The 13,044-nt window shown below is 38.6% G+C and overlaps 1 protein-coding gene across 1 annotated transcript in view; it reads right to left on the bottom strand.

Annotated features, from left to right (window-relative positions):
- PPP4R4 (protein phosphatase 4 regulatory subunit 4) overlaps window positions 1-13,044 on the bottom strand; it is a 104,134-nt gene that overhangs the window by 23,287 nt on the left and 67,803 nt on the right. Inside the window, exons 9-16 of the mRNA XM_047863635.1 lie at window positions 11,590-11,712; window positions 10,370-10,539; window positions 9,914-10,033; window positions 7,526-7,603; window positions 6,730-6,813; window positions 5,953-6,135; window positions 2,597-2,702; window positions 685-832 (exon numbers count right to left, since the gene is read on the bottom strand). Coding sequence (XP_047719591.1) covers window positions 685-832; window positions 2,597-2,702; window positions 5,953-6,135; window positions 6,730-6,813; window positions 7,526-7,603; window positions 9,914-10,033; window positions 10,370-10,539; window positions 11,590-11,712 — 1,012 coding nt within the window. The remainder of the gene's footprint in view (window positions 1-684; window positions 833-2,596; window positions 2,703-5,952; window positions 6,136-6,729; window positions 6,814-7,525; window positions 7,604-9,913; window positions 10,034-10,369; window positions 10,540-11,589; window positions 11,713-13,044) is intronic.

The following is a 13,044-nucleotide window of genomic DNA, read 5'->3' as shown; positions in this document are numbered from 1 at the left end:
AAAGAATGTTTAAAAAAAGAGAGAGAGAGAGAGAGAGAGATGCTTAACTGACTGAGCCACCCAGGTGCCTCTCGTTGCCGTTCAAATAATTTTTGTCAACTGCTTGATAAGTTACAATTCATCACAGTGGGAGCTGCTTTTCTAGGGCCACGACTTCGATTTGCAACATGTTTGCAAGTTAGATTCATTAGTTACTTAGCCCAGATAAGATGCACAAAATACTGAAGCCAATGCAGTGGCGTTTTCTGTATTTTCTTACACTAAAAATATAAAACAAAAACCAATCTCTTGAATGCCTCTAAAAATGGACAGATCTTTGCCCAAGCCAACTTGGAATTATTTTTTCTTTAGTCTTAGAAGATCCATAAATTATGAATATCTGCTCAAATCCTGATGCCAATGTGTGTATCCAAGCGGCAGGAGGAGCCTGCCAGGCTGGCTTTGACTACTGCTCTCTCAACCCAATAAACAAAAGACCTGAGACACCGTGAAAAGCGTCCAAGTCTTACTGAGGCTCATCAACTAAGACTCCTAGGAATTTCAAAATAAGTATACATTATTTACTTGTTTTCTGACTATGAAAAAGATTTTGCATGTTCTTTACAGTTGGTAAGTAGATAAATTATAGTAGATAAATTTAAACATACAATTTTTTTCAAGTATTTCCTTGGATTGGTAGCATACCTCACATTTGCCACTGGATCGTGTGTCAGTTCAATAGCGGGTAGAAAGAAGTATTTACAGAAAAATGATTTGGAGAAGATCTCTATAATAAATTCACAGGTATCCAAAAATCGAAGTCTATTCCAATAGCTTTTTCCTTGGCCCAGTTCTAGAAACGACAACAAAAAAGATAAGTTTAATCTTTCCTACATGAAATTATATGTGACAAAATTAGACACGCAAAACCCGTGACAAGTTTTTTTATATCCACAATTTGCTTAGCAAATACAAGAGGTAAGAGAAAAAAAACCATATATACTAAAGATCTGTGGACTCCCAAAAATAAGGACATCTCAAAACATCTCAAAAACCAGAAAAGAATGTATTAAACATTGCATTCTATTCCATAAGCATTTATTAAGTACTAAATAACTATATCTACTATTTTTTGATCACCCATTACGTGCTAAGTACTCTATACGTATTACCACATTTAATCCCGAAAAACAATCCAATGGGGGAAGTATAGATTTATCCTCCTGAGAGGAGGTTCAGAGGTTAAAGTCACAGAGCTGGTAGGCGTAGTGCTGGAATGCAAATGAAAGTCTGTGTAACTTCGAACTCTGAACTTCTATTTGACCAATCAAATTAGTCGTTTTCTTCATTTCCATAGAAATGCTCTGAATTGATTAAAGTCATATGTAAATACTGTATTACTGACAATAATTCAGGTAAACATTTAAAGGATTGTTTTCTCCCTTTTTCTACAAATGTTCAAAAGCAAAATTCTTAATATTTAAAGCCAAGCGGAATCTCCTTTCAAAATAAAACTGATTCTAAATGTGAGATCGTACCCCTGAAAAATGAAAATTAAAACAGAGTCAAAAAGAGAAAGCTTAGGGGCGCCTGGGTGGCGCAGTCGGCTAAGCGTCCGACTTCAGCCAGGTCACGATCTCGCGGTCTGTGAGTTCGAGCCCCGTGTCAGGCTCTGGGCTGATGGCTCGGAGCCTGGAGCCTGTTTCCGATTCTGTGTCTCCCTCTCTCTCTGCCCCTCCCCCATTCATGCTCTGTCTCTCTCTGTCCCCCAAAAAATAAATAAACATTGAAAAAAAAATTAAAAAAAAAAAAAAAAAAAGAGAAAGCTTAAAGTGTACTGAGCATAATTTTTCTTAAGTGGAATTTGATACACTCTTAATTTTTTGAAAAATGGTGATCCAACTTCAAATGGTGAAGTCCAATAACCAGAAAATCCCATTACCTACTACCTACGCTGGATAACAGAGTTCAATAAAAGCATTAAGACACTATGGTCAAAACAAGTATACAATAATTAAAAACTCACTAAGTATATACAAGTATGTGACACTCTTTCTAGAATTAACACGTTAACTAAAGGTTTTTCTCTCGATTTAGCCCTTAGCAAATTAAAAAAAAAAATGCATTTGTTAACTGATTTCATTCTTTAAAACATTATGAACCACACAGGCTTACCAGATTCATAGTCACGTATGCATCAACTCTATTCAAGGGAACTAAAAAAAATCCTTGCCTTCTGCTAATATTTAATATAAAAGCATAAAATGCTACATTCATGGAGACTCAACTCGTATGTTAGTTCCAAATGCTATTTCATCAGGGTAGAAACTGGACTTTCACCATAAAGTAACATTACTTTCATTTTTCAAGTATAGAAACTCACTAAAAAAGACCCAGAGTAATTATGACTTTCGTTCATCGCAGAATAATCCTCTTAAAGATTTCTAAAACAACCACCAAAAATTAACCTAGAAAACTCAAATACAAACACACTCCAGATACTTACCAACATCAGCCTAACTATTCATGGCAAAATGATACATGCAGTAAGTCAGAACTAACTAAGGCCACTTTGCTTACTTTCCGTTTTTCAAAGTGAGAGGCAATGATTACTTACGTTCAATTAATTTTTGAATGACCTCATGTCTCTGTTCTTGTTTACGATTATAACGTAGAAAAATGCATAGCGTTCGTGAAGCTGCCTTTTGGACAGGTAAGACATTCTTAAAGAAATAAGAAAGACAATTAAACCAATATAATAATACACTTTGGCTCCACAAATCAATTTTCGATTGTGGCTAAAAGTAAGAGCAGTGTTGGGGCTCCTGGGTGGCTCAGTCAGTTAAGCGTCCGACTTCAGCTCAGGTCACGATCTTGCGGTTCGTGGGTTCAAGCCCCACAAGCCCCGCATCGGGCGCTGTGCTCACAGCTCGGAGCCTGGAGCCTGCTTTGGATTCTGTGTCTCCCTCTCTCTCTGCCCCTGCCCCCTCGTACTCTGTCTCTCTCTCAAAAATAAACATTAAAAAAAAAAAAAAAAAAAAAGTAAGAACAGTGTGGTCCACCTCTCAAATCACTGTGGAAGTGCCCTCATAATTTAATGTCAATACCACTCAGGCATATCAACTAATGCATCATATTACAAAGTTAATTCAGTTTGGCACAGTTTCCAAATCATCCAAATCTGATTTATAGGATGACTCTCGTTTCTTTGCCACTTCATCTTAAGTGACATTCTCCCCAAATACATCTCGGCCACCCATTCTCTTAGCCATTCCCTGGACCTTGTCACTCATTTATTCAGCAAATACTTGCAAGAACATACCCTGTGTCAGATACATCATCCAAAATGTGCCACTTCTAAAATATAAATTTAGAGATCCCATGATCAGATATACTTTGCAATCCTTCTGGCTTGCTTCTGACTCTTCGAACTCAATGTCATCACTGAGATCCCTGGTCCACACCACAGATGAAACTTAGAATCAAAGGGACACCACGTCCGTAACTCTTACTCATGTTCTATACTCCTTTGTCCTTTGAATTTCTGTCACACCGCTGGGCAGAATTCATTCATTTTAAATGAATTCAATCATCTGTCTTTACTGGGTTTGGGTTCCAACTACGTATTAGAGAAAAATCTCTCAACCAGATCTATTATGCCCAGTATAAAATTCACGTACACCATCTTGGCTTACGTATCAATACTATAATATTTAAATATTAAAGGTTCAGACTAGTACAGTGGGGATCCTTGAAATTCAAGTAGAATAAAACTGCACACTGCTGCCTTTCTCTATCTTTAAATATTTTTCACAACAAAAGTAGGGGGAAAAAAGCTTATGTCATTGCTCAAAACCTTCCAAAGACTTCCCCTGTTTCAGAGAATACAACCTGGATTCCACATCATGGCCCTCAAAGTGTGCTGTGCTGTGGACCCAGCCACCCCTCTACCTCACGTCTCTACCACTTTCTACAATGGCTTCCGTCCTCACGCAACCACACTATTCCCTTTGCCTGGACCACTTGTCCTTCAGACATCCACAGAGTAATTCCAGTACTTTGTTCAAGCCTCTGCATGAAGCACACTTGATCAGAGAGGACTTTTTCCTGACCGCTATCTCCACAACAGATCCTACTACCCTCGGTCACGTTCCTCGCCCCCTACCCTGCTTTCCCGGTCTTCACTATACTTTTCATCCCTGACATACTATATACGTATGTTTGTTTACCGCCTGTCTCCAACAGAATCTGAGGCTCCGTGATAATAAGTTCCTTATCTCTTTTGTTTGCTGCTGTATCTTGGTACCCAGAATAGTGCTTGGCACATAGTAAGCTCTCAATTAATTCTGCTGAAGGAATGAATACTATGACCATTAGTATGGAATTAAAAATACAAATTCTTTCTTTTCTCCAGAGAATACTGACACAGAATAACGTGTCCTCTTTGATCATGGAAAACGTGCTATAATAATCACGTATCTCCTTTTAAGTGTGGAGTTACTGTCTTGTAAAAGAAAATAGTAAAACGAATCTCTCAGGCTTCCAAGTAGTTTGTTCATACTCTTATGTTGCAACTCGTCTCTCCTTCCTGATAAGAGAAGCTAAAACTATGGAATAATTATGTATTCTTGGCTTTGGAAACACAACACGCCTACTGAATAATCAGATTGAGGTCAACAATTAAGATCAAACTTCACAGCACTTATCGGCCCCTGTTAATAGATTTACTCAGCCTGTCTTATTATCCACCTCGCCGCCACCACCGTAGAACGCAGGCTCTGTTAAGAGCAGGACTCGGTCTTATTCACTCCTTTATCCCTAACTCTTGGAACAGGGCCTGACACATAGCAGGCACTCAAATAAGTAATTTCTGAATAAAATAATTAATAAATTCTGCTCAATTTGATGTGAAATTTCCTATGTGGCACACCCACGCGTTGTCCTCTGGTGAGGAGTCATTGTTGCCAAAATCATTTCTTAAGACTGTTACGTCTATAACATAACCTTCATCTTCTAGGCGTTGCTTTGATGAATGAAATTAACTTGTAGAAGAGGTAGTTCATGAAATGTCTATTTTTTTTTTTAACTTAAGTTGAAAATGACACCGACCATGTTATTTTTCTTTTTAATCTTTGAGGCTAAAACGGATTTGGGGTTTCTGAGACGGCTATTAGATTTCATTATCTCCCTTTTATTGAGAACAATGAGAACATAAAGCACTTTTTTTAGCAGCTTCTAAAACATATACGATATATGGAAATTTCGTATACTTCAAAAATGGTAGGAAGACATCATATTAAATGTACAGTGAACCGGGGGTTCAGCAGACCTCTCTGGAAATTTTTGTAACAAAGGTCAACAACTCACTCTCTGGGGGATTTGAGTACAAATCTTTTCTTTTTTTTCCTGCTTTTGACTCTAATTTTAAGGCTATCCGTCATAGGCCACCATGGTTTTAATATAAGCTTTATCTGTTACATAGCCATCTTTCAGAGGTACTTTAAAAGAAAAAGTAACTCCTCTAAGAATGAGGGGCTTACAAGATGCCTTGGCAACACGCCATAGTTGAGGCAGGCTCTGAGGCCAGGACACATAAGAGGTATATTATCAGAGCAGAAGGTATTTAGCAGTCAAGATCACAGTCTCCTGCCAACCTGCCTCTTGAGAAGAGCTACATCAAGTTTGAAGTGAGTCTGTTCACACTCTCCTTGGTGACATATGGACAAAGGGTAAGTGAAGGTACCACCTGTTCATTCTTCATTCCAGCTATACAGACAATGTTCAAAAACAAGCGTCAGTGGAAAAGCACAGAGAAACTTAAGTTCCCCCTTCAGAGACCTGGCAAAAGAACATCCTTCTAGGACAAAATGGAATAAGTGAAGTTTGTTGTACTACTTTGAGAATGTGAAGAATCTGGTAACTCCAAAATCAGGTGAGAGTTCAAAAGCATTAGATAAAAGGTACCGGGCTCACATTTGTCATCACGATCGTGAACATTCTTTGCAAGAAACGGTAATAAATCTGATCACTGGATATGACGTGTGGCAGACAGGCATATTTCTGCAGTAGCTTCTCATGAGTTCTCCATTTTAAGGAGGCCGCAGCTCGCTGCTCGGCGGCTGTGAGTGCCGGAATCAAGTCAGGCAGAGATGACAACTGAAAAAGAAAGCCCATCAGAGGATGGATGATAATAAATCCACCACAGCATTCCAGCGAATTCTTCAGTCTTACAACACACTGGGGAGAGGGACATTCTCGCTCACTTCACAACTCAGGATCTCGGTTGTCACAGGGAGACCGTTATCCGGCAAATTCAAGTATGTATGTTTTAAAAATTCCGTAAGTAAAATGAACAGTTACTGGAAACGAAATTCTGAAATAGAGAATGGGCTCACAATCCCTCTGACAAAAGTAAAATTTGTTCTACTTCACTGTTGGAAAATTGTGACCTTCCAAATTCCTTCTCTTCTGTCCTCACCAGACGCTATTCTTGGAATAATAATTAATGCTAATAAAAACTGAAAATGTGAACGTAACCTCCAAGGGCAGGAAGAATCACGGTAATACAAGAATTGGAGAGGAAATTCAGGCTGTTGAAGCTCCAAGAGACATTTACTAAGCACTTGTTAATATGGGGCAGACGCTATTTTAAATATTTTCCATCCGTTCTCTCCTTGTTCCCTACAACAACTCTGCGGAGTGAGATCATGTTTGTCACATTCAGGAACTTCTTTGATACAGGACGTTTACCTTATTTTCTTGAACACTGCTTTCTCCACCGGTAGACATAAGTTCAAGGATTTCTGGAAGATGATCTATCAGAGCATCTAGTACCTTTTAATAGAAATATTGGTTACTTTTATGGCAATTACTGTTTTTCTAGTCTTGGATTCGTTTCATACGTCCATCTCTGCATCTGTCTCTCGATACTGTTCAAATAGTCTAGACTGGAGACAGCCACTTCTACACAACCAACATGCTGAAAACCTGCCTCTCGGCTTTTAAAAAGCAACTGAAGTTAGATAACACCCTCTGCAATGACTAAATATTGAGGAGCTGAGCTTTGACAAGCCCGTACTCATTTGAGTGAACGGGATATACTGAATGCGTCATCAAAATAAAGCACTGCAAAGTTTCCACAAGTCTACTCCCCAAAGAATGCTAAGAGAAAAAGAGATAACATTGAATGTACGATTCCGATGGTGGAAAATAAAAACCTCTTCACAGAAAAAAGTGGGAAATTTTTAAACGACAACAAAACAGTAACAGTGACTGGAACTAAAGGTATTCTTTTGTCTGTCTACTTTTTGGCATGTCCTAAATTTTCCTTAATAAGCAAATATATGTACGTATTTTAAAAACCTAGTATTTTTTTTTAAAGATCTCAATTTCCAGTCTATGATACGATGGTACATTGTCTTAACACTTTTGGGGATTGCCAGCTAGAAGAATTCATGCAATTCCTAAGAAGAAGGCGGGGAAAGGGCATTGAAATATTCAGGCTTAACATAAAAGAAGTAAAAACCAAGGAGTAAGAAGATATTACCTCCAGTGATTCATCTTGTAATAATGTTATCAGTTCTTTATGTATTAAATATACTCCAGAATTCAGAAGTTTAGAGACCTAAAATGCAGCAATAAAGTCTCTCAGATTTAAAACTACTAGACATCTAAAGGTTATAATAATAATTTTACAAAATACATCCCTGTTAGATACTTCTTCTGAAATGAGACTAGGTTACAACATACATATAAAAATTAGATTTCTAGAAAAATTAATTGCCTACAAAACCAGCTTTTTAGTCTCCTTTATGACACTCTGGAGTGTGGACACGTGAGAATCGGCAAGTAAGTGCCCACACGGGCGCAGCAAATGTAGGAAGGATTTATCAGAGTCATAATTTCCGTATCATAAGCAATAAGCCCATGGATGGCTCCAGCTCATATTTTAAAGTCTTACAGCGGCCAACAAGGTCTCCCAGGGTAGTGTAGGCACATGAGCATTCGCCCTGGCTCAGCACCTCCTAAAGGGGGCAAGTTCTACGGAAGGTCTGTGTGACGCAGGGACAGAGGGGAGTCCCAAGCAAGCAAGACATCAAAGACTTTTCCCATCAAAGACTTTGATCAGCACAAAAGGAGCTGGAAGGGTCTAAGCTAAACTCCCCTGTGAACAGGTGTGGGTTTTTTTCCTCCTCCAGACAAAAACAGAACTCACAATGATAAATCCACCAGTTTCTACTTCTTTCCTTCTTTCTTTCTTCCTTTCTTTCTTTCTTTCTTTCTTTCTTTCTTTCTATGTATTGGGCTTCTGGGTAAGATTTCAATGGGCAAGAGGGGGTGGGGGGAAGTATTTTAAAAACCTCTGCTCTACAGGGTTTCTGACTCGTTCAGAATATTTTCAAAATACTATTTTTCTGAAAAACAAGAATAAAGTTACGATATAGGAAAGTAATTATCAGAATTTAACAACAACCCTGTGAGGAACACTTAAACTCACCAGTGGATTTTCACTGCTCAAAAGGACAAACCCAGGCTAACAATTCATCTTTGGAATAGAGGATCGTGAACAGCCTACCTACATGGTATGACTGAGGGAACATGGCAACTAGCCACCCAGCAAATAGCTAGATCAACAACTGCCAGACTCACGCCTACCAGTGAAATATTTTTATGTACCCATTTCAAGATGTTTCTCTCTCTGGTGCTAACATGTGATGTCCACTACAAAACACAAATAACGACGAAATTTTAAAGGGATAAAGATAAAAATAAGTAAAAGCTCTAATATTACCTAAACATTGCGTTCTCAGACACGAACCTCATGAAACCGTCTCTGGACCATTAATCTAATAACTACAAGCATGCGCGGTAACCAAGACTAAATGCTCACTTAAGGCGCACTGGAGACAGAGATTTCACTCAGCCGGCCAGTGCCCTGTGTCCCGTCCCATCCTCCAAAACATACTGTGCAACAGTGGAAGTATTTTAATTAGTTACACCACCGAAAGACAACATTTCCTAGATTTTGCACAACGAACGTTTCATTCACCCCAGAAAAAGTGTTATTCAAAAGAATACTATCACCCAACAATCAAGAGTCTCAAGCAACATAATCATGATGCTACGGGCTCCTCGTGCGCTTACAGCTAATCAAACAACGCTCTGATGTAGGAACCCAGTGCAAGGAAGGGGCTGAAATATTCTCATTGAGAGTAAGAATATTTAGATACCTCTTGTGAAGACAGGAAATATTTTATTGTGCCATTTACAAAGAGACATTTATATTTGGAAGCTGATAACTTACAGTTTATACGTGCCTACTGCAACTATGTGAGCATACACGTGCTTCCTGGGATCACCCAAGACACGTATCGAGATTTCAACCTCTAGGGTTAAGAAGTTAATTACATCCATCGGAAATGTTTAAATTCACTTTTGCTTCTTCCACTCAAGAGAGTCATAATAGCTGAACCTAACAGGTATGTTCATAAAACGTGATCCATTTGCACGAAAAGCAATAAATAACCTGTCACTCGATTTTCCGTTTACTCTCAAGTTCTTGAGTTTAGATGCAAAGTTAAATATTAATATTGTAAGGCATATAAAACCTGGTTTTACTTCCAAACCAAAGATACCCATATTCACACCACAATGTCTGGCTTAAAGTCAGCACTTAATAGAGGTACGCTGAATGAGTGGATCAATAAATGGTAAATGAATATAATGTGCTTATGTAAATGACTTCTGTCAACATACTAAAAAGAGAATTATGGAAATTTTAAAATAACAGTTAGGGCTAAAATATGAAAGCGATATGGAGCCCATATCATATAATAAACCTTTATAAACAGAAGTGTACAAAATATCCAAAACTCATCTAGCATACATAGGTGGAATTAACAAACGTCAAGTGCTAACACTTCTTCACACTTACTTCATAAAAGCAAATGGCAATAGTGTATCTGACTGGTACTTCAGGGTCATGACAAAGGCAGAAGAATGTAGAATAGAGTTCCATGTGGAAGTTTTTAGGATCAACAAAAACAATCATGGCCTGGTGGAGGTGGAAGGGAGAAGATGAGTGGGAAGGAGAGAAAAACGTGCATCAATACCTAATATTACAATCATTTCATTTCAATTGAAATCATGTCCTCTACATAATAATTTAGGTGGAAATCACATTTGGAAGATCCAAATGCATGCATATGGCTCTACTTTATACATAAAGTTATATATAAGTTATACTAATATTACTCAGGACCTACTGTCTACACCACACATAAGGCTAAGCAGCAGGGTCATAAATGGCCATGGTTTTTAATGCTATCTATTCAGATATTTTAAAGTTATCATCAAAACCTTTTGTCAGTACAAATACATAATCTATTACCGGAAAGTTATAAGCACAGTTCTTCCGTACTGAAATATATTTCTTCTCCTGCTCTAGGATTTGGGGTGGAATCTGATTTTCATTGTGTCCATTTTCTTGTTGCAAACCCAGCGTACACAGCTTCTTATAAAACTCCAAAAATCGCAAGTGTTGATCTGGAGTAAAAATTCCTAAAACAAATATAAAACCTTTGTTCAACATTTTCACTGAAAACAAAAAGAGGGAGAGAAAAGCAAAATACAACACTTACGTAACGGGAACCAAATACTCAAGTAAACCGTTAAAGACCACAAATAAAAGCAACAGTGAGGAAAGAGTACCTCTTATGGAGAAATTCAATGGGCCTATTGTTTCACCTTATGTTGATTTTAGGAACACTTTAATTTTAACAGTATAAACTATGCCATGCAGGAATGACGACTGAATGTCTGCAGCACGTATCACACTACAGACCACTGACGAGTCACTACAATAATAATATATAAGGACCATTACTGCAATTTACTTCTGGTAAATATTCTAAAATTGCCTGCAGAAAAGACATGTATGTGTATCTGCAGAGAAAAGAGTTTGAAAACTCAACCTAAAAGACGGCAAAGTAAACTCTAAATATTTTTGATCCATAGACTCGTTCCACATTAATAAATTATCTTAGAGAGCAAGGAACTCATCATATACTGCAAACCTTATTTTCAACGGCCAATTAAAATTCTATAATATACCTGCTGAAAAATGTTTTAGTATAGCAGATGGCTATAACTCAATTTATGCTTACATTATTATAGGAAGCTAAGAACTGAGTAATATGTTCAAAATGCCAGGTTATGAGTATTATTCTAAATTCTAAGCTGAACTGCTCACATGATATATTAGTTACCCAACAAATAGTTAATAAGTGTATACTTGCTATGCCCACCAATAGTTAATATAACTACATCATATGCCAACCGATACCATATTTTATATGAATATAAAATATTCAGAAATTTAAAGGGCCATGACTACTTCTTTCGGTCACTGTTCTTTCAAATAGGTTCTGTTACGGAAAAAGTCATTCTTAAATGTGCTCTAGCTTATGCTACCAAAAATCTAAGACTTCTTAAGATTTTACACCCTTAAAGGATAGGTTCCACAACTGAGGAGCTGCAGTCTAGTGGCTGAGGCAGAAGACAAAGGAAAAAAATTATCCACGATCTTGAAATTCTCAGGGTATATCATACCATAGAGTCCATGGCATAGTTTTCCTAAATGGAAAGATAAGGAAATAAGAATGGATTCGTCCGCTTTGAAAGATTTTTCACAAAATGATTTCACTAAGGGAAGGATAGTTTGACTTCTGTCATCTGGAAAACAAAACAAAACAAAACAAAACAAAACAGACTTTAGATCTAGTTGCCCACGCTGCACATGGAGAAATGCATACATACAGATTCCAGAAAGGAAAGTCGCTGGGTTGGCCACACGGCCACGGAACACGTCGGCAAGCCCTGGTCGCAGAAGTAGCAAGAAGAGGGCTGAGATCGGCAAAACCTTTTCACGCCAGACTCAGGGGCTCGGACTCGTGGAGGGCCACCGGGACCACATGTCAAGAGTGCTCACAGACTAAAGGGCTTTGAGGATTGAGGCTTTGAGGCCGAATAACTACAGAACCCCAACACCGCGGACGTGAACGGAGGACCAGCAGGCTCAGGCCGCAGGTCTCACGTGTTAGCGCGTAACTCACGCCAGGGGGCAGCTTTTTCTGACCGAAAGTGTTAGCTTCTAATATGTCCTGTTTATTGAATTTCTCCACTTTTACTTATATGGCACTTCCTTAAGAAGTTCATTGATATTGTGGGGGCGTCTGGGCGACTCAGATGGCTGAGCATCCGACTTCGGCTCAGGTCACGATCTCACGGTTTCTGAGTTCGAGCCCGGCATCAGGCTCTGTGCTGACAGCTCAGAGCCCGGAGCCGGCTTCGGATTCCGTGTCTCCCTCTCTCTCTGCCCCTCCCCTGCTCGCGCTCTGTCTCTGTCTCAACAATAAACATTAAAAAAAACTTTTTTTTAAGAAGTTAATCCATATTTTAAGCGTGTCTGCTTAGATTATAAATTTCTCATCTATCCCACCGACATTTACATCTTGATTCTAAATACTCTGAATTTCCCATAATTCTCTTGAACTGTCAGAAAGGAATCGCTATTAAGGGTCTGACAAGACTAAGCAAAATGCCGCAACAGGTTTATTGGTATTATTATGACTCTTACTATCATTACATTTCAGGACCACATCTCCCATTTTAACTAAATGACATTTATTAGACATTCATTGTATTCCGTACAGAACACGCGTTATCCTAAGTAGAAGTAGAGGGATGAGTAATAAACGGTCTGAACTTGAGAAACTCACACCAGCAAAGAAGCCAAACACACAAACTATCACAAGACGACGTGATCGCTATTCTCATAGTTGGTATAAGGCACGGGTCTGCAATTTTTGTAAACGTTCTAGGCCTCACAGTGGATCTGTCCTAACGACTCTGCCGCTAGGGCCCAAAATCAGCTGCAGACAATACAGAGCCACGTGGGCATGGCTAGGTTCCAATAAACTTTATTTACATAAGCAGGCAGCAGCAGGCTCTGGCCTGCAGACCACAGCTGGTGTACCCCAGGCATAAGACATTTACGGAGATGAT

The sequence above is a fragment of the Prionailurus viverrinus genome, chromosome B3, assembly GCF_022837055.1.
Source record: "Prionailurus viverrinus isolate Anna chromosome B3, UM_Priviv_1.0, whole genome shotgun sequence".
In the NCBI taxonomy this organism is placed as follows: Eukaryota; Metazoa; Chordata; class Mammalia; order Carnivora; family Felidae; genus Prionailurus; species Prionailurus viverrinus.
Note: the sequence above shows the minus strand (reverse complement) of the source record. Positions and strands in the feature narration are given on the sequence as shown.